The sequence below is a fragment of the Argopecten irradians genome, chromosome 15 (assembly GCF_041381155.1).
Source record: "Argopecten irradians isolate NY chromosome 15, Ai_NY, whole genome shotgun sequence".
NCBI classification, from domain to species: domain Eukaryota; kingdom Metazoa; phylum Mollusca; class Bivalvia; order Pectinida; family Pectinidae; genus Argopecten; species Argopecten irradians.
The window spans coordinates 4406874-4434866 of NC_091148.1; the positions used below are offsets into that span (position 1 = coordinate 4406874).

Sequence of the window (27993 nt, forward strand, 5' to 3'; positions counted from 1 at the left end):
AGTTAGAGAGTGACAGGGGGAATTCATACACTACCATGTCATTAAAACAAAATAATTGGGTCCTAATAAAAAAAGTTTTGAAGTCAATATCAGAGGGCTGTCTCTACGTCATTCGTGTGTTTCGGAGTATTGTTTAATTACAGGTGTGAAAGTAAAGATAATCTACCTGTAGACGTATCACGTACGTCAATTTGTACCTGTACCTATATATATATATATATATATATACCCCTCATGTATATAGGTTGTGCAGAGCCTTACACCTGACATAACTCCCCGACATGGCTTACCTGACGAAGGGGATTCTCCTCCTTGTGGTATTACCGCATGTCCTGGATACCTATCCACAAACAGCTGCTGACCAGGTCCTGGATACCTATCCACAAACAGCTGCTGACCAGGTCCTGGATACCTATCCACAAACAGCTGCTGACCAGGTCCTGGATACCTATCCACAAACAGCTGCTGACCAGGTCCTGGATACCTATCCACAAACAGCTGATGATCAGGGCACGAGAACAGGTAAGTTCATATATGAATACATTTATCCCTGGCATTGGCTTTATGGTTATAAGAAATAAGAATAATTTCAGTTTTTTTGTATCTAGTTGAATAGTTTCAATTTTAGGACAATTTGTCACATTAGAAAGTTAAGACATCAATTCCTAACTCCTTGACATTGTCTGTATGATGTATGGAATATTTATGTTTGTTTCAGCATGTGTACATAGATTCAATGTTTCGACAAAGTGTCAATATAGAAGGTTTACATATTGATTTCATAATCGATGGAATTATTTTTATCTATTTCAGCTGTTGTACTTAGTTTGAGGTATTGTAATTTTCATGACAAACTGTAAATATAGAGAGTTTCGATATCTATTCCTTAATCCTAGGTATTGTCTTTGTCGTATAACAAATATTTATATTTGTATTAGCTTTTATACACAGATTTTAGTTATTTCAATGCTTCAACAAAGTTTTATACATATAATATTTAGATATCAGTTCCTTAACCTCTGATATTGTCTATGTAGTAAACTATATATTTATAAATATTGTAACTTTTGTTCTTATATTTCGATTCTTTTTAATTTTTAAGACTAACTGTCATTTTGCTCTATTCACATTAGATGCAAATGTGAAAGGGTTTAAATGAAATGTTACTTTGCGTCGCACTGAATGAAAATATCAGTAGACAATCTATGCCGGATCAGCATACTTTTCTTTAGATAATATAACTATTCACTATGCGTGTGTTTATCATGAAGTTACATGTATTATGGTGTTCAATGGACCATGTATTATTTTATTACATTTTAATTACCACATGTTCCGTTACGCAAGGCATCAAAAGGTAATAAATTGAAAATAAAGAACATGCAATTAAGCATGAAATGAACATACTAACTGTTAATCATCCTCTGTACAATGAGTTTTATCCAATCATGTTCGTATCTAATTTGATCTATACACCATTTATATACAGCTGAATGAACAGATCTGGAAGCATTTCATGTTCTTTAAATCTTCAGCACATTGGTCCTTGTACAAATTTTATCACAGTTATAACATATATTCACTAGCGTCAAATCTTGTATAGCTTTGTAGGTTTATACTACAGGGTGTGCTTTAAGTGTCGATTTAAAGCTAATACACTCTCACGTAGTTTTAATTTGCTAGATTAAAACACCAATATCCTGTCGATCAAACCTGTTTTCTTTTCGGTGTTTTCTTGACGGGATATTGTCCTTTTGCCATGAAGTCCAACATGGCATTGTTTATATCGAGCTGACTACTACAGTACATAGTCAAGTTTCATAATGGCTGATTAATATTACTGCTACTCTTAAATTTTTAGGGTTTCATTCCATTATAAATTACCAATCGCATGCGACCAAAATTACGATTTTTATTAGTTTATCGCTAATGGAGAGTCAATAAATCTCCAATATTTTATAAGGATATTCCGTCGTTGCTAGGGAAACTGTTAAGTTATCTTTAAAGTCGGCAAAATGATAAGTATAGATAGTATAGGATAGTATATCAGTATAAACATACAAAATATACATTACTTAGGGAAACTCGCATTTGTTTGGTGTCGTAACCTCATTTGTGGCCATGGATATATATTTTCATATATCATTATAGTTTTATTAGACTTTTATATAAAATCGCGTAGATTATTTTTATGGAAAAGTAGTGGGCCTTGAAAATTGCGTTTAGTTGTAACTACTCGGAATGTTTGGAACGTTATTAATTAAGATCATATTATAATAGCATATCTTTCATAATGTGCGGGTAGAAAAACGGGAACACTAATCAAATAAACAAAGAGAGAGTAGAAAAACGGGAACACTAATCAAATAAACTAAGAAAGACAAGAACAATGCTATAACTATAATATCCTGGCGTCATTTGTATGGTATCAATAACTTCTTGAATCGGCGCATTAGGTAAAATGAAGCTGCACATTACCTTTAATCAAAATGAAAAGGGCGTTTGCATTTTAGTATAAAATATCCTAATTGAAATATTTTACATTCTCAAAGAAAAAAACCAAAAACAAATTGATCAATTTGTACAATGCTTGCTTTTTACGTCATTAAATCAAAGTATGGCCTCGGTGGCTCAGTGGGTTTCACGTCAGTCTTATAATCACACATTAAAATGAGATGTAAGGGAAACGTAATGCTGAATTAAATGTTGATCAAGTTATTTTTTTAATTTCACATTAATTTTATTTTACAACAAATACTTCAAGTTTATCACAAACGAAATTCACACGGATATAGTTAAGGTAGATCAGTTATTTGATAAGACGATTACTTGACATGAAGGTTTTGCACGCAATCTAAATAACAATATATCATGCCCATTCTTAGTATGATAGAAACTAAATACATCGCAGTTGTTCAAGTGAACAAGATTCGAGATTTATCAAATGACAATAATTATCGCTTTCCAACGTGTAATTGGAAATGAAATTATTGCAAGAAAGGTATCGCTGATATTGGGAAAACTACTACATACGAAATATTTAACATTCCTGAGTGCGTAATAGTTCATAAATCCAGGGTGTTAGGTGATATACCAATACAATTCTGAGAGTAAAGCGGGTTATGTTCGTAGGTTAAAACTTTTAAAGAAAACTAGATTAATCATTTATATCAGACCCGTAAATGGACATGTGATATATGACCTTTACATCCATTCAGTAAAAATTAAGAAGTGTCGTATAATTGAACATGACATCAAACTTAGTCTTTAAAGTTCACAACACCTGCTAGTAACGAAATTATAAACTGTGACTTGACTATGTTATTTTGTTCTATTCGTCATTTTTTGTTACATTTAACAAACAGATGTTATGGAGGTAAAACAAAATGAAATAGACTGAAAAGAGGGAAACTTTTCATAGTTAGATTGAATATTTAGGATAAAAATGAATACATTTCTCATGTTATGGGGCTATAAGTCAACCTCAGTGATACTAACCCCTGGAATATCGATGATTGGGGTAGATATACATGTAACGTCAGTGATAGTCACCCCTGATTTATCGAATATAGGGGTAGATATAACGTCATTGATAGTAACCCCTGGAGTATCGAGGATGGGTAGGATATAATGTCAGTGATAGTAGCACCTGCAGTATCGAGGATGGGGAAATGTATGTGACAGTACATGTTAAGTAAACTTAAATTGAAAACTTAATGTACTTGTTTCATTTTATCAAAATACACCCAAACGATTGGCATATATTCAATAACATGTGCGCATGATATTTCGTTACATTCTACTTGTTTTGTATACAACTATACTGTAACCGAACCTAATCCCAAATTTATCATGGTTGTAAAAAGATCAATATTTGATTTTCTCTTGTATACATAAATGCAAATAAGTACGCATCAATTTAAGAGTTATTTACATGGACATAAACAATTTGCGGATATTTACTGCACTCATGTTATAGCTCACGACACATGCAAACATTTCAGTTTGGCAGCAAATTGAAAAAGAAAATAATATTAACACCACACAAAAGCTGTCATAAGATATTTGGATCAACATTTTGATATCATGAAATAATTATATAGTTACATAATTACATGCATTTATATACGACACACGCACAACATACAGTTTGGTAGCAGATTGAAAAATAAAAATAAAATAAAATAAAACCACCCTATAAAATCTGTCATAAGGAATTCCGATCAGCATTTTTCTTTATATATTGAATTTGATGAAATAATTACGTTATTATAACTCTAATCACAGTATATTGCATACCGATTCTATCCAGAATGTCAACCGGATAATAATGTTACTATATATAGCATTTGCTGGTTCAACTACATTAAAACACACATGAGCCCCAATGACAAATTATCTTTTTTACCTGACATAAATTGTCAATGTATTTTCATTTTTAGAAATTCAAATCAATTTAATAAATCCCAAAGTATTTGTTTGTATCATACTTACATGTGTATCGTGCAATGGCGGTGACAGGTGTCACTCTTAATGTCCTATTTAACTAGTATATTAAAACATTCATCTCTTGAATTCCATAATGGACTGCTCTAGCCTTTGATTTAGGAGAGTCTAAGTATGTCCTCAGGGGTAAATAATTTGATAAGTAGTAACGTAAAGACCTCACGTGTGGTATACGAACGTAGGTATCTGTTCTTTGCATACTTATAAGTTAATGAACTTTATAGAAGTGCGTGCATCATCAACAATTGACTGCTATATAATTTAGTCTAAAAAGAACGTGCCGCTAATTGAGTTGTGTATCAGTTCAATATGTAATTGCAATTTGTTAAGCAATAAAGTATTGGTTGTCATATTTTTGACATGCATTGGGGTATATTTACATTCCTAGTGTTTCGTCACTAGATGAATAAACCAACTGACGAAAACAAACATTTGCCAATGAATCGCGCTCCGCGGGATATGTAGATAGCTTCTGCTTTTCATAGCTACTATGAAAATTAAAAAATTACTTTTGTAACATACATTAGGTGTTCTAACATATGTTGTGCGTTACACACCAATGAATGTCAAAGATATAGCAGCTGATGATTGTATTTACATTTATCATTCCTGTTTGAAAAAGAAAATAGATAGAAAATAAAGTATGAAAAAAACGTATACAGCTGCATATCATTTGATGGAACAACCCCGGATTTGGGGAGAAATAGTGGTTTCTATCCGATTCTTATGTTTTGCCTGGGCTACCGACTAAGGAATGTCAGTTAAATGAAATAGTTCAATCGATAAACCAGGTATCCAAAGATAAATACAACTTTTCAATCAAATTGAAATAGTTAAAATACCATAATCTATAATCTATTATATTGATCTATTTTAATATTTTAATATTCTTCAGTGAATTATCACACTGATGTAAATGCAGTCTTTTCGTACGCTAGATGATTATGTCAGAGCTTAACAGCCAATGTTAATATCAGTCATATCATACAGTGGGTCACGTGCATGACATCGTCAACGCAATAAGAGTACTTTTAACATTGATCTTCAAAGACAAATAAAAAAAAACTCTCGTCACACAATTTGAAATAGAAATTTTAAATGAGATTTTATAAACATAAGTATTTTCCTTCCAAGATAAATTAGGGAAGAGCGTTTACAAATATAACTAACAGTTAGGTGTGAATTTACAATTTAACATGGCTGATAATTTGTCAAATAGAGAACATATTACCAAATATTCTGTATCAAATAAATACTTTTAAAAGTACATTTACAAAATTCATTAAAAAGAAAGTGTGAAGTGTTATATATACATCAGTCATGACAGGATCAGTGTATTGTCAATTAAAATGTACTTACTTAAATCTCAGTCACCATGGTGACGCTATAGAACAGGCCAGGAGACAGTTACCTTTCATAGATAACACTATTTACAATGGATAAACAAATTAGCTTTGCGTGCAATATCCGTCACAGGAGATATCATTTTTTTTTAATCCTATCACTATTCGATGTTTAATCAATCTTGTATCTCGTTGACTTTTAAAGTTGACAGAATTTTAATAACCAATTTAATTGTGTTGATGGTATCAAAGAGAGCAGCACTTGATAAAACATGTCTGCTTCACATTTTGACAGGATTTTAAATTCAAAGGTACATTTAGATTAAAAAAATTATAACATTTGCGAATTATTTTAAAAGTACTGGTGGTACTTTTCTATTCAAACAACCATTACTGTTGGATACGCATGTTTACAATAAAATACGTATAACAAAGCGGAGATATTACGAGATCTAAATTATCGATATGATTGGAATTTAAATACACTGTACCTCACTGCTTGACAATATTCTGTTATATCAAATAAACCTCGTGTTATCTTTTGTTCTTTTTTCACACACCTTTTGCATATAGATCACTCCTATCGAACGGGCCTCGCTGAAAGAGATATTCCCAACCTTTGGGAAACTAACAGTGCGCCATACTTTGAGAAAATATCTCATTTATTTGTAAAGTCCACGAAAATTGATTTTAATTCAAGATATTGATCTTGGTTTAGTTTATCTTTAAAGTTTGTTCCCGGATATGTATTTTATACACTATTCGTGAAGTGTATCAATCTAAATGTATGGCAATCGGTAAATATAGTAATATTTTGAAGATTTGTGCATGAAGTAAAATCCAAGAATCATAATAGTCGCTAAACAGTCAGATAAAATACACATGGTTTACGGGGACCCAAAATGAAAAACTTCACCTTAGTAGAAACAAATGAATGACCGTTATCGTTATAATTGTTAACCTATCTTTTTGCAGAATAGAAATAAATTTACACAGTATATGGATGCCGAAGGAAGTTAGTGGTGTTTTGGATGGTAACATTCGAGTTTCGAGCTCTTCGTAAGATACCGGTATACTAATTTTCGTCCGGAAACGGACAAACAAAATACGGAAATAAAATAGCTGGAAAATATTTTCATTTTATCTTTTTTATTTTTAATTTCTTAGCTTATAATTTGAAAGATGCTATTGCGTAAAATGGTTATTTCAATACAGTATCACACAGAGCAAATATTTGTCCCAGAAAAAGCTGACGTATTTTCTGCTGAATTACACTCATTTTTGAAGTTTGAGGTCAGGCCTACATGTAGCTTGCACACTGGATTGTTATATTTCATATACTAAATAAGTAAAATCATTAAGATGTGTAATTATTGTGTTATCTTGTTATTCCAATTATAAAATAGATGTAGAAAATTAACACGGGTAATGAATAGCATGAAACACTGAAAAGTGCTACGGATTCGCCTATTCTTAACATTTTCAGGCCAAAGTTTAAAGATTATTAGAAAGAAATCGGTCATATTTTGAAAAATAATGCGGTGAGGTATACTTTTTATTGGTTTTTATTATTGCAAATAAGTCAATCTTCATGGAAATTATAAAAAATCGATTTTTCCTGGGATCATTTTTTCAGATAATAGAAAAAATGACTATTTCCATGCAATTTTTCACTGAAAATGGGTCCGGATTTAATTTCAAAATAATGATATTTCATTTTATTGCGGAGAACCCAGCTTATTTGATATAGTTATGAAATCTATATCACCTACTGAGGTTATGAACACGTTACGGGCATATTCTTTATATGTTAAAGGATGTTTCACGGAGGAAATATTATTTACTTAAAAAATCTTAAAATCCGAAATTTTATGTCATTAGTACATATCTTTAAGCAACCCTGAAAGAAAAAGTAACCAGGTGACATGTGATTTTTATGTGGTTTTTGTGATCAGGGTATACATAAAATCAAAATATCAAAAAATAAACGAAATCCATGAGAGGAAACCGGAAGGGACGGTCTACCTTAAGTTAGAGTACATAATATTAAATAGAATGAAATCGAGAATACTCATTCGCACAACATTGTGCGTTCACAATCCTTATTTTGACTTATATATATACTAGACCATGTAAATTTAAACGTGAATTACGACAAATTGACAAATGTCACGGAATCTCGTATAACACCTTCATTTGACATCGTTGTGAACTTAATGGAGTCATCAGGTATCTAGCAATTTTAAACAAAACATTCCTTCGTAATACCTGTTCACAAACTGACACAAATATCACGTTTCTAGTTGCATGTATATCTGGACTACGGAGCGTACAGAAATACTCCATACGGCGTTATATTTCTGACTCGGTCGGAGTCATAGTATCTTCGACTTCATCTGGAAGTAATGTGACATATCCTCAGATACTAGTTTAAAAGGTTCAAGGACCTAAGTGTACATGTACCAGGTACAATATATTCACATAGCAAACAATAATATAGAATATCACCTGTATTCAATGAAATGTGAGTTTAATTAAGGTTATATTAAATTTTCTTTATGTTTTCTTCATTTATCATTTCTGCCCTTTCTCTTGCTTTGCTAAGTCGCGCTGTTTCATGCCTAACATTCTTTGATTTTACATAATAATGCAAGAAACCAATTCGTTTTTTATTATGAAAATTTCTCCTTTCCAATATTATTTTGTCTTTTTGCCCTTTTACCTTTTCGTGTTGCTGATTAAGAACACCTTTTTCTAAGTAAAATTACACGAAAACAATTATTTTTCTGGTGTTTTGAATTCGCGGTTTTCAGTAAACCCGCAAATATAGCGAAATTAGCCGTTTGCAAAATTCCATCAGTTTAAATACGTCATTCTGTCCAAGTTAGCCATAAACAAATGCTATTTATCGGTACTGGTAGTGTATGGCAATTTGTTATAACGGCATATTTTAATTCTTTGATTTGATGACTTTTTCTTAAATACTGCTCTGGTTTATAATTGTGAGCTTTAGAATCAGGTGTTGATATGCGACAGAGGAATGAAAATGGTGATGGTATTTAGATAACCATTAAAAAATTAATTGATGTTTTGTATTGATTTTCAGACCAACATATAATTGAACTGATCAGAAAACTTGTGGAGCTGGAAAAAAATGACCAAGAACTGAAATCGGCATTACACAGTACGGTAAACGGCGATGAAAGAACACGAGCAAGAGGAGACCCTTATTCTCATGAAAAATCTGGATTAAATGAAAATAAAGCTCACAAGGACACCCTTTCTACACAAAGCGAAAAGGAGCTACTACGAAAAGAATTTGAACGAAGCTACGGTAGACGTAACGATGAACACGACGATGAAGTTGAAGAAAAGGAGGTGGAGGAGAAGGAAGAAGAAGACGAAGAAGAATTACCTTACAATAGAGCTAGAGTAAGGCCGGCTTTTCTGATAAGCGGAGGAAGAGATCGTGGAAAAAACAAGAAAAATAAGAAAATACACCGTATGCACGGCCAAGGACAAGCGTTGCGTCAGAAAGTAAGTCATTTCAGTTAGATTTTAAACTAAGGAAAATATAAATGGAGAAATATTTGTTCACAAAATACGTTTTTCCTGCAAAAGATGGACTTTTGCCACCTTATAAATCAATGTTTCATTTTATGAGGCATATGAATTAAAGTATAGAGTGTGATATCAGTGTTGTTTTTCTAGCAGTTATTTCAGCATAAACCAATACATATTCATCCCCTCTACCTGTACCGTTTCTACCTGTTTCAACAAAAGCTGTCCACTTTTTCTAGTTATCATTTGGAACCAACATTTTGCTAACATTGACATTTGTAGTTAAATATTTGACCTCAAATTCCATCCCAGGAAGTATAACCTCAACCTACCGACGGAGGGACTGATGGACAGAGGGATAGACAGATAAGCAGATAGACAGACAGGCAGACAGAGACGCGTTGCTTGACTGCGTTGTTTTTCAGAATAAATCACTTTTTCAACATAGCACACATTTTGTCCCTTACAATGTTAATAATTAAATCAGGAAATGTGACTTACTTTTTATCACAGAACGTTGACCCAAATAGTGCTCTCGGTCGTCTTCTTATGGACTTCCAATTGGATATGAATGGCGTTATCATGCATGTGAGTATTTATTCCCAACGTATGTAAACAAAATCAACCTAGTAAAGCCATGAATGACCACCAGACCCAAAGTAATTGATACGATGTTAAGACTTGATCTCCCTTAGTTAAAAACTTCGAAAATGCAAAATACAAAATGCAAAAAAAAAGTTATCTAAAAACTAGTCTAAAAAATGGCAGGTGGCAATACATTAAAGATATTCCACCGCCGACAGTGCATAAATAAAACTCATCATTTGAACAATAACTGGTGTTTAATCGTTCATATATATATGTAATTAACACAATATATAATATAATTTATTTTGCCTTTGGTGCATGCACAACCACTACTTCATTCCAAAAAGGAGATATTGGCATGGGACACAATAAACTATTTTTTAATATTTTTATCTTAAAGTAAATTTAGAAGCTCAAACTTTTAAATGGTGTTAATGGTGTAAAGTAAGTAACTTTTTAACTGAAGAAAACTACTAATTTGTCTACTCTTTGATAGGGAAAAATAGCGTTGTCAGCGGTGGATCATCTTTACTTTCCATCCACGTTTAACTTAGTATTCTATTAATTTAAAAGGTCCACTACCTTTCCGAAATGGAATTAATGTCTAAAGAGGGATTGCAAAACAAAATAAGTATTATAGTCAGACAAATATTAGCTTACCGTATATACTATACTCACCACCACTTTCTAAATGATTTAATTAAAATGAAATAATAAATACGTATCCGAAGTAATTATCAAAAAAATTCTGGTTTATCCATTTACTAAACATATTCTGGTTTGTTTATTGAATATTTCATTTTTTCATCTAAATAGTACAAAAAATATTATAATGCATTCCGCATATGTTTAAATATTCTCATTTTCAAAGCGATAATCAGAAAGTCGACAGTGGAAATATTGGTGAAGAGATTTGATTATTGACATGGTAAACGGAATTCGGCAGTTTAGCAATCCGTATGATTTTGGCCAGGAACGCAATTGTTCGGATTATCGAAGGTCCTCTATACATTTAATAAAAAAACACATGTAAATAGTTGAATATTTTTAACATTATTCAGATAATAATACCAATATTTTGATATTATAAGCCACGTTACCATACAAAAAAGGATAATGAAATTCAATTCAGTTATAAAATCGCGTTAGTATGCCAGTCTAACACGGCATTTATGGTTATTCGAGCTAATGTCATTGCGTGTAACATTAGACGAAGGGGGCTGTGACTGGTGTCACGGTGACCTTGTGTGTGGTGACGCGAAACACAGATATAATCTTTTATAAATATTGCGCTTGATATTTAAAGACTTTGCCCGATATTCCGTGACTTCGTCCGATATCCAGTGACTTCGTCCGATATCTGGTTACTTCGTCCGATATCTAGTTACTTCGTCCGATATCTAGTAACTTCACCCGATATCCAGTGACTTTGCCCGTGTGATATTTTTGGATATGGTAATAATGTAATATGAATATGAAATATAAATTCATTGTGACGTCATGACTTTACGTCATTAAAATTTTTCATGACGTCAGAATTTGATGACGTCTTGACAATATGGCACGCCTCTACTGATATTTGCAACACATGATGACGATAAAATATTAAAATTGTAGGTTGCTGTAGTTATGTGATAAAAAGTATCATATGTTTGTGTACAAAGTCTCATCTTAAAATTTTAAGGCCCCAAAAAACTTCTAAGATTTCATTTATAAAATTCCATTTGAAACGAGCATTCGTTTAAAATCCTACATATTCACAACATAAAGTACCATTGTTATTTTAGCCTCTTAATGTAGACAAACAAGGCTTAAATCGTCATATTGGGGACGATATGGATCATCACCCTACTCCCGAAACACCTAAGGAAGAAGAGTCTGAAGAAGAGGTAGGTATCTAAATATGGTGATTATGATGATGATGAGGATGATGATGACGATGATGATGATAGGGATGTTGATGATAGGGATGATGATGATGATGATGCGATGATGCTGATGATGATGATGTTGAAAAGGATGATGATGATGAGGATGATGATGATGATGATAAGGATGATGATGATGATGATGATGATGATGATGATGATGATGATGATGATGATGATGATGATGATGATGATGATGATGATGATGATGATGCGATGATGTTGATGATGATGATGATAATAATGATAATCATTGATGAAGATGATTGATTAATGCTTATGATATGATAATGATGATGATGTGTTTTGTTAAGTATCGCTTCTGTTAGGTGTTTTATTACTTTTCGTGCTAACAAGTCTTATTGGATTAATGTTATTATACAAAGCTTTCATACATTTCATATTGTAGCGAGGAACACTCAGCCTTACAAGAAGAAACTTCCAGGAGAATTATAACTTTCTCTGGTCCGATGGTGTTGTACCTTATGAAATCGAATCCGGGGCGTTCAGTAAGTACTACATCATGTATTAATCCTCAGGTACCTACGGAAACCCATTGGTACCAAATTAGTTATAAAAAATAAAAAGTATTGCGAATAAAAGCAATAGTATAGTATTGCGCAAAATGCAATACTATTATGTGAAAATGCAACACTATTGTGTGAAAATGCAATACTATTGTGTGGAAACGAAATACTATTGTGAGAAAACGAAATACTATTACGAATATTTTTTTATCATTTTTTCATATCTAATTTGGCACCAATGGGCTTCTGTCGATGCCTCCTTTGAAAACTTGATAAATCTTTTGTTAAGACTTACAAGGGATGTTCAAACAAGGGAAGGAATGGATATTCCATAATAATTAGTTTTTATTTACAATGCCACTAACTGCGCAATAAAGTTATAGTTATACGCTTAGTGACATCTTACATGAATATATAAATGGCAATCGAGCATGTTATTTATTGTATATTATTACCATAGCTGAAACGAAATTTAATGTTTTCCTTTTAATAGTAATTGAATCACTGACAAACAATTGAATGTAAATTTGATACTTATAGCTCGTCATGCCACATCAATACTACTCAAGGGGTTTCGATCAGTTATCTCTACACCCTGGACTATAGGACTCATAGTAAAATTATAAGCAGCTCAGAGCAAAAACTATGAACCAATCACAGTTGATAAAAATTCCTTTGAAGACTAAAGAGAGAGTGAAACCAAACTTCAAAGCCACGCAGTCAACCACAGTGTACAGTTATACGGCTATTTTGATGAACATAAAATGACTAAATTACCTGTTCTGTTGTCTCCAGTTATACCATGAGTTAGTTCAGTGATGTAGAGATCACAAGTGATCGGAACCACTTGAGTATCGAGGATGGTCATACCAGAGATCCAGGTTTGATTTGTGGTCGGGGCGTTCGGCAAGGATATGTATTTTAAGCATGTCCTTTTTATAAACGTTTCATTTTCTGCTATATATACATTTATATAAAAGTAATTTGTCATACCAATATAAATTTGCCCTATTTTTAAAACAGGCGACGAAGGGGAACACATTATCGAACGTGCGATTGAGGAGATGAATGAGAAAACCTGTGTCTACTTCCGGCCTAAAAACGTGGATGATACGGACTACGTAAAGTTTATCAATGTGTAAGTATCACTTATACAGTCTGTTCCTGCAGCCATCACCATACTTTTATTATTTACAAATTTAATTTCCTTAGTGCTGCTACATGTATACCGCCGAGTAGGAGCAGACGAATACTTAAATGTCGCTTGAACGGAATCACAAATTACTTACTTTATACCATCGTTTGAAAAGTTTGAGATTATTATTTTGCTTCGGAATGAAATTATTTAAATATAATCACATTTTGTAATTGCATCCTGAAAGAGAATCATAAAATGAGTTAAATAGCAAACACAAAACTAAATATTTCATACGTGTAACCATGTTAATTATTATTTTTACTCTTTTGGCGGTGAGGCATATCTAATGTCACTTAATGCTGCAGTTTCAGTTAACAATATAATACTATAATGAAGTATGGCATTTAAAAAAAATGTTTTTGAGACGCCCCCCTCCCTTTGGCGGAACCAAGGAAGTGGGTCCGCCATTTGTACTTGTACTCTGTTTGTAAACCATTACACGGTGTGACATCAACAATCTTATCGTCCTACGTTCGTTTTAGATTACCTATGTTATGTGATGATCAAGATCAAATTACATAGACTCTAGCAATATTTTATTGTATTGACTCATCAGCTGGCTTTTATTAATAGTTCTAGTATTGACCAGTATGACAGTTATAAATATCCAGGGACAAAAATGTTTCATAGTCGCCCAAAGATTTATAACTTCGAGCAAAATTTTCAAAGTAATAACAGATCAAGATGGCGTAATTCTTTATTTCATATATAATGAAGGGCTATCTTAACGGACTCATGTTTGATTTTAGTAGGATTTCTCCAAGGACCTGTCCTTGGCCCTTTTTTATTTTTATTGATAATCGCGAATCAGCTGCTCGTATTTCTGCGAATGCTAATCACTTATAACTTCATCTTCTTCATGTTTTTAAATTAAAACAGCTTTCCATTAAATACTGAGAAGGACTATGTATAAGTACAATAATAAATGTTTACTCAGCATTATATTCATGTTAATAATTATTGTACATGTCGTCATTGAATAGATATATGTAAAACCGGATCAGAAGCGAATGAAGTATGTCCTTAACTCATTTACCCCTGAAAACACATTAAGACTCTACTAAATTAAAGAATAGAACAGTGCATTATAAAAATTCAGGGGAGAATGAGTTAACCTGTTTTTTTGTTTCAGCGCCACTGGGTGTTGGTCTTACGTAGGGAAAATCGGCGGTGTGCAACAGATAGGACTTCAATCGTCGGGTTGTTTACATGTAAGTATGTTGATTTCAATCTTATTCTTTTTCCTTTATAAGCTTGCAGGATATTATAAGTACATTGTAGCAATGTCCAATCATGTGTCAATTTCTTAAGTAATAGAATAATTGTGTAAGTATACAATAATTATTTCATTTTGAGATCGAGGCATGTTTTTATTTACCAAAGAAAAGATATCGACCGAGAAGGCAGTAATTTTACAGGATATAAGACATCATGCACTTACAATGAAACCTGTGTATAGACTTCCCCAAAACATTCATTCATCGGTCAAATTGTGTTATAAATGATCATATTGGACCCTAGGAAAATTGTCTAAATGAGTAGGTGGTCTTTACACAGAGGTGGTCTCAAAGGCAAGTGTCTTTGTATTGTTTTCCATATTTCTCCAGAACGCCATCGTCCTTCATGAAATGTGCCACGCTATTGGGATGCAACACGAACAGAGCAGAACCGACCGCGACCATTACATATCTGTTCTGTGGGATAACGTAAATGGGGGACAAGACAATGGCAACATGAGGAAATCCAATACAGATGACGTTAATCCATATGACTACGAATCTATACTTCAGTACCTTCTTAAGGTAAATACATTGCTTAAAAGCCTACTTCCTTTTCGAAATGATTTTTGATTTTTAAGATTGGAATGTAATCCGAAAAAATGTGTTAACTCGTAAAATTTTTTAGTTTAATATATTACTGGGTAGCTGTTTGATTTCGTAATGAGAACACTTTGCAATTCTACTGTATTACTTATTCGCAGGGATATTTGTCAATATTCCTTAAGTTGTATGTTAAGTTAAGGAATGTTCATGAAACTTGACCCAAATTCCAGGTGTTCATACTTACATCGGATATTTGTAAAACAATATTTATAATTTTTCTTTTTGTGATAATTGGCATAGCATTTATCTGAAGAATTATAAATGAAATGCAGCTTAATATCGATATAACGAAATGATATTTCGATAAAACGAAATATTACTTCGATAAAAAGAAACAAAATACGTGAGGCATGACAGTCAGGGGGCTCCGTAGTTTAACGGTGTTTTAATGTTTATTATCGATACACAGGACATGTCCGTGAATGGAGATTACACTATGAGGTTCACAGATCCAGAATTAGAGTTTTTAGCTGGAAGGTCTCAGAAACTTACCTTTTATGATATCAAGGACATAACAGAGGGATATAGCTGTACAGGTAGGCATTTGAAATCAAAACCTCAAATGACAGGACATTAAGATATATTACAGACTTATCTGCCCTTGCGGATATGTGTTGATTGTGACGTCATGTGTTTGTGAGCGTAATATCATATCAAAACAACACGCGCCAGAATTAGCTCACATCAGCTACACAGTGATATCAGCTCACATCAGATACACAGTGATATCAGCTCACATCAGCTACACAGTGATATCAGCTCACATCATATCAGCTCACATCAGCTACACAGTGATATCAGCTCACATCAGCTACACAGTGATGTCAGCTCACATCAGCTACACAGTGATATCAGCTCACATCAGCTACACAGTGATATCAGATATCAGCTCACATCAGGTACACAGTGATATCAGCTCACATCAGCTACACAGTGATATCAGCTCACATCAGGTATACAGTGATATCAGCTCACATCAGGTACACAGTGATATCAGCTCACATCAGCTACACAGTGATATCAGCTCACGTCAGCTACACAGTGATATCAGCTCACATCAGCTACACAGTGATGTCAGCTCACATCAGCTACACAGTGATATCAGCTCACATCAGCTACACAGTGATATCAGCTCACATCAGCTACACAGTGATATCAGCTCACATCAGCTACACAGTGATGTCAGCTCACATCAGCTACACAGTGATATCAGCTCACATCAGCTACACAGTGATATCAGCTCACATCAGGTACACAGTGATATCAGCTCACATCAGCTACACAGTGATATCAGCTCACATCAGGTATACAGTGAGATCAGCTCACATCAGGTACACAGTGATATCAGCTCACATCAGCTACACAGTGATATCAGCTCACGTCAGCTACACAGTGATATCAGCTCACATCAGCTACACAGTGATGTCAGCTCACATCAGCTACACAGTGATATCAGCTCACATCAGCTACACAGTGATATCAGCTTACATCAGCTACACAGTGATGTCAGCTCACATCAGCTACTCAGCGATATCAGCGCTAGCTCACATCAGCTACACAATAATGTCAGCTCACATCAGCTACACAGTGATATCAGCTCACATCAGCTACACAGTGATATCAGCTCACACAGCTACACAGTGATGTCAGCTCACATCAGCTACACAGTGATGCCAGCTCACATCAGCTACACAGTGATATCAGCTCACATCAGCTACACAGTGATATCAGCTCACATCAGCTACACAGTGATGTCAGCTCACATCAGCTACACGGTGATATAAGCTCACACAGCTACAGAGTGATATCAGCTCACATCAGCTACACATTGATATCAGCTCACATCAGCTACACAGTGATATCAGCTCACATCAGCTACACAGTGATATCAGCTCACATCAGCTACACAGTGATATCAGCTCACATCAGCTACACAGTGATATCAGCTCACATCAGCTACACAGTGATATCAGCTCACATCAGCTACACAGTGATGCCAGATTGGAGATTATCACGTCTGCTGTATGATCAGCTTTCGAACAGTTCTAGAGGTGCAAAATCGCATTATAATTTATAGTGAATTTATTACTAACACAGAAAATTTATATCCCCTATTGGTTGTCAGAGAAACGAAATTCAGTTTTGAACATAAAAATGTATCTAAAAAACACATATATATATATGAACTATATATCATATTTGGTTGATCAGGTGGTGTAGTGGTTAAGCCTTTTACCTCGCCGGCGGGGTCCAATCCCCGGCACGGACATAAAAAGATTAGGGGTCATTTACCCGATCACGTATGTTTTCTCCGGGCACTCCGGTTTCCACCCACTTCAAAACCCCTCGTGCACTTACATCCTGGCCATCGATAGTGATTTGCATAAGTTGTTATGCTTTGTTTCGTAATCGATGTAAAAAAAATAATATTTCTATTTATTGTCTTTTTTATACTTTTTCATTTTACGTTTTAGATAATTGTGGATCTAATACACCAGTATGTCAAAATGGTGGCTTCGTTGACCATACGTGTGACTGTATATGTCCAGGGGATCTTACTGGAAATGACTGCTCAGAGATACTCACAGATACAGGTATGCTTCACTATAGTCCGAGGTGGTCGGTGGTTTTTGTTCGTGTACTCCGACCTTTCTTCCGCCCCCTAAACCCGGTATGTCCTTGAATGACCTCGGTTTTTAATCAGACGTTAATGATAAAAAAACTAAAGCAACAGTTAGATATCGCGACCTTTGACCTTTACCTTGTTTATACGCATTCGTTTTTATCGATGACCGGCCGTTCAGTTGTTCAGGGGTTGGAAAGAAAATGTCTGTTTGATAATAAACTAATGCGAGTACGATAGCATCAAACACTTCACCACGTTAGCACAGTGTAATATATACAGTGGAACTTGTCCTAACGACCACCTCTGAATTAAGACCACTTGTCTGGGGTCCCAAATTACCAATTTCAACACATTTGAACGTGTGTAAAAATTCCAGCTGGCTGTGTATTTTTTAACTTTAGGTTTTGGAAGTGTTAAGTCACATTTGGTTTTCCGTGGTTCTCCTTTGTGGGTTTTTTGTTATTGATCACAGAAGCTTCCAAACATAAACAATAAGTTTTCATTTTTATTGTTGCTATTTTTTGGTTTATTATTTATGCTAAGGTTGTGGAGGTGTTGTTGATGTCACGGCTGGTCCTCAGACGATCAAAACACCAAATTACCCTGAGAACTATAACGTGGGAGCGGTCTGTACATGGCTCGTCAAGGTTTGTGGAATGTAAATCATCTAATTTTCGTAGCAACTTTATGTACAACGATTCTATGCGTAATGTCTTTTTAGATGCTATTTAATTTTGCTGTAACTACTTCGATGTTTTTTGTTTGCTGGAACCTTTTGCGATGATTTATTTCCATGATATAAAATGTTTTGCGATGTACACAAACCTAAATTGCGCTCAAAAATAAATGCATGTTTCGTAAATTAAATAAAACTGATATTGAAAGATACTATCCATACTTTTTTTATCTCCTGTAACCATTTACTAGAAGAATACAAATGTAAAACGCAGGTTGTTTAGTTTGAAAAGATTCGTAAAAAAAACACACAAAAAAAAGAAGAAAAAAAACACCACAAAAAAAAACCGTTATTTTACTGTAAACCGTCTCATTTTTTGAAGCGGTTTTTTCGCGTTTTCTAACAGCGATTTGTTTTCGAGATGCCTCTACTGTACTTAAAATGCTTTTGCGTCGATTTATTATAGCTGATTCGTATCGCCTGATAAATATGTAAAATGGAATCGCATGAAAAAATAGCTGGCGATAAATTGATGTGATTTTCGAACTCTTATAGTATATATTTCTTTAATAATAATTCTTTCCCCTCTTTCAGGGACCCCCTGGTGAAATAATAAAACTGACCATCAACGACCTTCACCTATCCTATGACGTAACGAATCATAATTGTTTCCATTGGTTAGAGATTAGGTACAACTTGATTGGCCAGACAGGATTGAAGTAAATACATTTCTTATCATTTAACAAAAATAATTAAAAAAACCAATCATGTGTTACCTGAGTCCAGTTTCAGGGATATTCCTTAGTATTAAGGAATTTGTCAAGCAATTCTCAATTGGAAATCATTGTCAAAATTAACGAAGCTCATAAGGTGTTCTTAACTTCTACAATCTTAGATATGTAACGTTATTCAAAGTTACAGATGCTCCATCGCTGACGAATGGTATGTTTTCTCTTTAAAGAACAGGAGCAGACGATTTTGTATTTTTCTTCAGTTACAAATGTTACTTACTTTACAAAGTGTGAGCTTTTAATTATACTTCAAGATAACAATATTAAAAATAGTTATGTGCTATATAGATTAAAGTACTGATTGCGCATGCATCAAATGCAAATAAAATATTTTATATTATTTTTTGTGTTAACTAAACAATTTAACAATTAAACACCAATTATTGCTCAAATGATGATCGTTTATGCTCTGTCGGCGGTGGAAATGTGTATCTAGTGATTACAGTACCAATATTTATATTATTTTTTTTTAGAAAATGTGGAGAGGTGTCTGACAAGATCTACTCGACTACCTGGGATGGCATTCCTCATCTGATGTATCTACAGTTGGATAGTTCCTATGCTGATGATATAGGCCCAAGTAAAGGTTTCAGCCTCACTGTTGAACATGCACGACCAGGTATGTTTTCAATGGTATTAGTTTATGTACCACGTGATACAGAGATAATTCGCGAAAATAAAACCCCGCTAATAAGTTCAAATAGTAAATCGCGATATTTTTCACCCACGAAATTTATTTTAACAGGTTGTATCAGTAGTCCGTGCTGGTCAGGAACCTGTGTGGATGATCCAGACACCGACTTCAAATGTGTCTGCGATGATTTACATGAGGGAGTTCTTTGTGAAATGATCTCAGGTAATGCTTACAATTTAAGACGGGAAATGTTCATAACAACTCTGTTGTCGTTCGAGTATAGCCATAATCATCAAATTAATGTACTCCTTTGTCTAAAAACTCCAGCACAAATGACAAAGTTCCTAAAGCTAGCAATTATGGATAAAAGTAAAGAAAAATGGTGTATGTAAGGTAAGCTAGTGTTTATTGGTGTTATATCAATGTATTTTAATAAAACATACTTGTTAAGCATAAGCTGCTAATTAATATTTGCAGCCATATTTTCCCAAGGAACTACTTTCACCTTGAAAAGTATGGAGGCCCATAGTGGTAGGGCATAACTTGCCATTAACTTTTGGTACCATATTTCACAGATACAATCAACCAAGCAGAATGAAACATTTGCAAACCCTCCATATTAATATGATGATTGTGTCCTTTTTGCTTCATATCTATACATTAAATGATTAAAACGAATACATAATGAAGAAATATAGTACAAATATAACAATTACTAAGAGGGTCGTATGAATATTTTCACAGTAACAAATAAAGCTCTATCATAAGTCAATTTCATTCATGATCATCATGTAATCAATAAATATTTACCAGTGATCAGTATCTTTTAAATGTCACAGAACTGTACAGATCCAGCTGTGTATTCCTGAATCAGATGGTTGATTTCATAGGAGTCAACATCTCCTTCATAGAAAACTTCGTTTACTGCATTCTAAAACATGCTGTTGTAGACATTCAAGATTCACTATTCGGTACCCTTTTGGTGATGTGTTCGACACTTTGCGTAATTTAATCTTTAAGTGAAGGTTAACACGTAAATTCGTTTATTTTCAAAATGCGACTAGACATGCATGGACTGTTTGAGTGGGGAAACATATTACATGACGTCTGTTTTAGAGTATCATTTAAGAATATTTGATAAAAGCAATTTACTTCGATAGCAATAGTACGATTGTTTTAAAAAACATTCGTATCACAATGCACGACTTCAATTCAAGGGGCGTAACTCGTATGGTCTTAAACATATAACTAAGAACATGTATTGATAGGAACACACGCTGCAAGAAATATAATACTAAACATACTATGAACGCACATTATGTGAATGGTAAATACTGATCGCTAAACAGGAAAGACAAATATCGTCTATAAATTTTGATATGATATAACCAGTGGATAAAATTCAGAGTCTGTGATGTTTTTCATACCACACTGAAGTCTATACATAGGTATGTTTTGCTAGGCGCTTGGGTACCGTAGATTGTGAGTTCGAGGCCCGGATAGGGCACGAGTCAATAAATTGTCATGCATTGTTATATTGTGTTTCTTTGATATTTCATAGATTTTAATAGTATAGTTCAGATGTGCATTGAAATTACAGCCACAGTAACACCGGGATAATACACTGTTTCTCAATTGCAGTGGAACGCATTTCCATGGAAACTGTGTTAATTTCCAATTGCGAATGTTATATTTTCATATTTCAGCAATCAGTTCTTTTTACTGCGACTTTGAGAACCCGGACGACTGTTTCTTTGTCAACGCAAACGACATCGATGACGTATTTGATTGGACAAGAAGAACGGTAACTAAACTTCATAAACTGTTATTAGATATTATATATATATATTTATAAAATTATTGCATTCATTTTATTTCTATGGACAAGTCCTTTTTGATGAGAAGAATTCTAAATGCTCCTATACAATTGAAGGCTGCCAAGGTTGGAGTATGGGAGGTTTGATTTATCCCACATTGACACTAGACATTCATTTTAAACATTACATATCAGGATATGTGTTTCTTATCTTAAAATATAGTTTTTTTGTTTGTTGTTTTAATGTATGGTGAACACTGTTTCCTTTGTTTGTTTGTGTGTTTTATTTGCTTCTTTCTTATTCCCCACAAACACATGTTGGCATATTATTTTAAACCACTATATCTAAGAATGAGCTTGAATAGTTTTCCATGTACCGATTTATTTAGATTGCACTCAGACTTTCGTGTTATATCCACATACCATAGAAAAATATTCAATTTACCAAAGATAATTTCTCCAAAATTAAAAATTCTTTTTCAAATGATACCGCCGTTATATTCAGCCAATTATAAGCGATGTTACACACAGTGATGCCATTGGTTTTTCCTTTATGGACGGATAAAGTACATGTATGTTTTAAGCCAATGAAAATGCTCGTTACTTAATGAAATCTAATAAATCTAGGGAGGTACCCCATCAAGTTCCACAGGGCCTTCCCAAGCGTACGGTGGACAATACTATATATATGCTGAAGTATCGCAAAGATCAAGTGGGGATACTGCAACACTTGTGTCAAATGCTATTTTATCAGGTATGGTTTTTATCTTTGTGGACATTAAGTAAAATAAATAATAATAATATATATTTACTGTATGTCCAATTAACACAAAAAGTAATATGAAATAATTCATTTTGTTTTTGGTGCATGTGCAATCAGTAGTAAATTCCATAACAACTCTCCGTTCGGGGTCACCTCAGCATGAATCTTATCATACAATCGGAACATTTCTTGACGTTCTATTAGCCGTTTATACTTCCGCGAGAATCGACGACACCGCTGATTTAATAATAATCAGAATAATTTCACACGCTGATTGGCTTATCATAGTATTTATAAATAGCCAAAAAATATTTCTTTAATAAAAATCAGTCCTTGGTCAGCTCTTTGTATGAGCATATTGTAAACTGTAAGCACGGTCGTTTAGAGCATTTTGTATTATTTTGTATTATTTTGTATTGAGTAAAAAACTAACATTTTACTTAATAGATATATTCTTTACCGCCAAGATTAAGTGTCAGAACGAATGTAATTCAAAATATATAAATTATTTTAAGCTGTTGTTGTTGAACGAAATGAAGATTATAAAATAGTTATGATTTCGTCTATACATATATGCCTTTAAAAGCGAGACTTTTGTTATTACTTTTGTCAACTATAAGTCGAACTATTTTTATCAATTAGACTTTAGCCTTTAAATTTGACAATGGAAGATTTAGCTTTTACAATTTAACCTGTAAATACAACGCAAAACTTGTTTTAGAATAAAACAGCACCCATTATGGTTTTGACTTTGTCTATTAATGTGAAACGTTTTGTCAAATATTACTTTGACCTATGAACGCTGTTACAGGTGATGGTGATTGGTGTCTTTCATTTATGTATCATATGTACGGAAGTGATATGGGTAAATTAGAGGTGTTCGGAATGGAAGATGACACGGTGTTTTGGGACAATTCGGAAAACCTGGGTAACCAGTGGAACTATGTCACGGTGGGAATATCACCAGAAATCGATCAAAGGGTAATATTCCATTTTTTTTATTTTGTATGTATAATTTGGCATATTGTTGTACACAGCTCAGATTCTTCATATTACAGAATTGCCTCCCTTGCAAGGACAGATAACTCTGTTAAATGCAATTACAGAATACTGTTATGCATACATGTATTGACATACCGTAAATAGAGGTAAAAATACAGAATATTCCAGATATATTGTGAAACCTCATACTGCATGTAGTGGATATTATCATATTTAATAATTTGATAATGGACCTAATGTACCAATGTTTTGATTTTGGAATTTTTTTTAACTACCTGATTAATTGTCATTTGTAATGACAGAGTTACAGCTGATGACTATGAGACACGAACACATATCACGCATGCGTACTACTGTATTATCTAATTTACGCGAGATACACATTTTCCAGTAATTTCTATACCATACACATGCTTTCATGCTAAAATTAAATAAATTCAACTCACAGGTTGGACTTAAGGCAACAGTAGGAAGGAGCTTTAAGGGAGACGTAGCTATTGACAATCTTCGTCTTCGGCGATGTGGTATGTATATACTCTATATATTATTGCAAACATTTTCTCAAATTCTACCAGCGATTAAAAATGAATACATCATGTACAATAAGAACGTATTGTTTCTTGGGTTTCATTTGTTTTCTCCGGGCACTCCGGTTTCCTCCCACTTTAAGACCCCTCGCACGATTTCGTCCGGGCCATCACAAGTGATTTGTAAAAGTTGTGTTTACTAATTCCGATATTATTAGTAGAATAAATAAAGTTTATATTATAAAGTATTTTTTCTTTCGCAAGAGGACTCTCATACCATTTGCTATAGTCTATACATATGGAAGTCTTCTATAAAGGAACCTCCATGTAGAGGACGCATGTCTATAAAAGACAGACGCATGAGCCCCACTACATACAATTTACTATACAAATGCCCTGTGTATAAAGGACACCTTTGTATAAAGCATATTATTTTTCTGCCCCTATGGTGTGCTTTATAGACAGTTTTGACTGTCTTTGAATCTTATATAAATACACATTTTGTGAGAATTCGTTACGTGGTTACACATGTCACTTGTAAAATCAATGTTTATAATCGAACAATATTCATTTGATATGATACAATTATAATATGTTGCTATAATCTTAATATTCATAATAAACTAATGGTTTCGATAATTGACACTGTAAGGAAGGAGACCTTTGTAATATCCAGATATAGAATAAACGAAAATACAAATAGCGAAATCATACACAACTTGTTTAGCGTGAAAAGCCCAAAAGAAAATTATCGCTAAAATATGTACTTTTGCAGTATCTGAAGACAAAAATATAAAGATATTCGAGCTTAATTTATTTTCCCTTACAGTCCGTGCAGAATGTCATTTCGAAAATGAAGACGACTGTTTTTTGGCGCAAAGTCAATCGCATTTGGATGATTTTGACTGGGAAACCTATCAGAGTGTAAGTGTAACGAATAACTACAACAATGGTTTTTAATAATTCAGTTTATTGTAAAATCATTTAATTTCGATGGGTTCAATTTTCGTGGATGATAATAATTTACATTTTCGTTGGTACTAAAATTAAATGCAATATGTACTTCTTTTGAGGAAAATCCCTATAAAATTAGATGAAGCTAAAGGACGATTCTTAGAGAGCGACACTACCTTTCCGAAACGGCTTTTAATTTTGAAATTGATTCATATGGAACAAGGCTGATTTTTGTATGGTCGCAAAAGGTATTAGAATACCATTATTTACTACCCTTATTATCACCTTCAGAACAATTTGATTATGATAAATTTTAAACGCGGGTTAACTTAATGTTTCCCACCATCGTCCGTCCTTATTACCACCCGTTAGTTGACTATCACTGCGCCAGTCGTCCGTCCTTATTACCACCCGTTAGTTGACTATCACTGCGCCAGTCGTCCGTCCTTATTACCACCCGTTAGTTGACTATCACTGCGCCAGTCGTCCGTCCTTATTACCACCCGTTAGTTGACTATAGTTACCGTCCTTATTACCACCCGTTAGTTGACTATCACTGCGCCAGTCGTCCGTCCTTATTACCACCCGTTAGTTGACTATCACTGCGCCAGTCGTCCGTCCTTATTACCACCCGTTAGTTGACTATCACTGCGCCAGTCGTCCGTCCTTATTACCACCCGTTAGTTGACTATCACTGCGCCAGTCGTCCGTCCTTATTACCACCCGTTAGTTGACTATCACTGCGCCAGTCGTTCCATCCTTATTACCACCCGTTAGTTGACTATCACTGCGCCAGTCGTCCGTCCTTATTACCACCCGTTAGTTGACGATCACTGCGCCAGTCGTCCGTCCTTATTACCACCCGTTAGTTGACTATCACTGCGCCAGTCGACCGTCCTTATTACCACCCGTTAGTTGACTATCACTGCGCCAGTCGTCCGTCCTTATTACCACCCGTTAGTTGACGATCACTGCGCCAGTCGTCCGTCCTTATTACCACCCGTTAGTTGACTATCACTGCGCCAGTCGTCCGTCCTTATTACCACCCGTTAGTTGACTATCACTGTGCCAGTCGTCCGTCCTTATTACCACCCGTTAGTTGACTATCACTGCGCCAGTGGTCCGTCCTTATTACCACCCGTTAGTTGACTATCACTGTGCCAGTCGTCCGTCCTTATTACCACCCGTTAGTTGACTATCACTGCGCCAGTCGTCCGTCCTTATTACCACCCGTTAGTTGACTATCACTGTGCCAGTCGTCCGTCCTTATTACCACCCGTTAGTTGACTATCACTGCGCCAGTCGTCCGTCCTTATTACCACCCGTTAGTTGACTATCACTGTGCCAGTCGTCCGTCCTTATTACCACCCGTTAGTTGACTATCACTGCACCAGTCGTCCGTCCTTATTACCACCCTTTAGCTGACTATCACTGCGCCAGTCGACCGTCCTTATTACCAGCCGTTAGTTGACTATCACTGTGCCAGTCGTCCGTCCTTATTACCAGCCGTTAGTTGACTATCACTGCGCCAGTCGTCCGTCCTTATTACCACCCGTTAGTTGCCTATCGCTGTGCCAGTCGTTCCGCCCTTATTACCACCCTTAAGTTGACTATCACTGTGCCAGTCGTCCGTCCTTATTACCACCCGTTAGTTGACTATCACTGCGCCAGTCGTCCGTCCTTATTACCACCCGTTAGTTGACTATCACTGCGCCAGTCGTCCGTCCTTATTACCACCCGTTAGTTGACTATCACTGCGCCAGTCGTCCGTCCTTATTACCACCCGTTAGTTGACTATCACTGCGCCAGTCGTCCGTCCTTATTACCACCCGTTAGTTGACGATCACTGCGCCAGTCGTCCGTCCTTATTACCACCCGTTAGTTGACTATCACTGCGCCAGTCGTCCGTCCTTATTACCACCCGTTAGTTGACTATCACTGCGCCAGTCGTCCGTCCTTATTACCACCCGTTAGTTGACTATCACTGAGCCAGTCGTCCGTCCTTATTACCACCCGTTAGTTGACTATCACTGCCCCAGTCGACCGTCCTTATTACCATCCGTTAGTTGACTATCACTGTGCCAGTCTTCCGTCCTTATTACCACCCGTTAGTTGATTATCACTGCGCCAGTCGTCCGTCCTTATTACCATCCGTTAGTTGACTATCACTGCGCCAGTCGTCCGTCCTTATTACCAACCGTTAGTTGACATCATCACTGCCAGTGCGTCGTGTCCGTCCTTATTACCACCCGTTAGTTGACTATCACTGCGCCAGTCGTCCGTCCTTATTACCACCCGTTAGTTGACTATCACTGCGCCAGTCGTCCGTCCTTATTACCACCCGTTAGTTGACTATCACTGCGCCAGTCGTCCGTCCTTATTACCACCCGTTAGTTGACTATCACTGCGCCAGTCGTCCGTCCTTATTACCACCCGTTAGTTGACTATCACTGCGCCAGTCGTCCGTCCTTATTACCACCCGTTAGTTGACTATCACTGCGCCAGTCGTCCGTCCTTATTACCACCCGTTAGTTGACTATCACTGTGCCAGTGGTCCGTCCTTATTACCACCCGTTAGTTGATTATCACTGCGCCAGTCGTCCGTCCTTATTACCACAGCCCGTTAGTTGACTATCACTGCGCCAGTCGTCCGTCCTTATTACCACCCGT

The 27993-nt window shown here is 35.0% G+C and overlaps 1 protein-coding gene across 3 annotated transcripts in view; it reads left to right on the top strand.

The window, feature by feature from the left end:
• The first annotated feature begins 244 nt into the window (after positions 1-244).
• The window catches only part of LOC138308463 (uncharacterized), a 42382-nt gene continuing 14633 nt past the window's right edge, over positions 245-27993 (top strand). Inside the window, exons 1-20 of one of the 3 annotated variants that reach the window (XM_069249445.1) lie at positions 248-329; positions 438-522; positions 8956-9386; positions 9924-9998; positions 11786-11887; positions 12336-12435; positions 13477-13591; positions 14784-14862; positions 15259-15453; positions 15944-16070; positions 18009-18128; positions 18704-18807; positions 19431-19555; positions 20101-20246; positions 20373-20483; positions 21968-22065; positions 22705-22831; positions 23652-23821; positions 24291-24366; positions 25199-25293. In XM_069249445.1, the coding sequence (XP_069105546.1) occupies positions 282-329; positions 438-522; positions 8956-9386; positions 9924-9998; positions 11786-11887; positions 12336-12435; positions 13477-13591; positions 14784-14862; positions 15259-15453; positions 15944-16070; positions 18009-18128; positions 18704-18807; positions 19431-19555; positions 20101-20246; positions 20373-20483; positions 21968-22065; positions 22705-22831; positions 23652-23821; positions 24291-24366; positions 25199-25293 (2529 nt within the window). In that variant the 5' untranslated portion in view covers positions 248-281. Of the gene's footprint in view, positions 523-8955; positions 9387-9923; positions 9999-11785; positions 11888-12335; positions 12436-13476; positions 13592-14783; positions 14863-15258; positions 15454-15943; positions 16071-18008; positions 18129-18703; positions 18808-19430; positions 19556-20100; positions 20247-20372; positions 20484-21967; positions 22066-22704; positions 22832-23651; positions 23822-24290; positions 24367-25198; positions 25294-27993 lie in introns of all 3 variants that reach the window. The other 2 variants (XM_069249444.1, XM_069249443.1) reach the window with 2 other exon arrangements.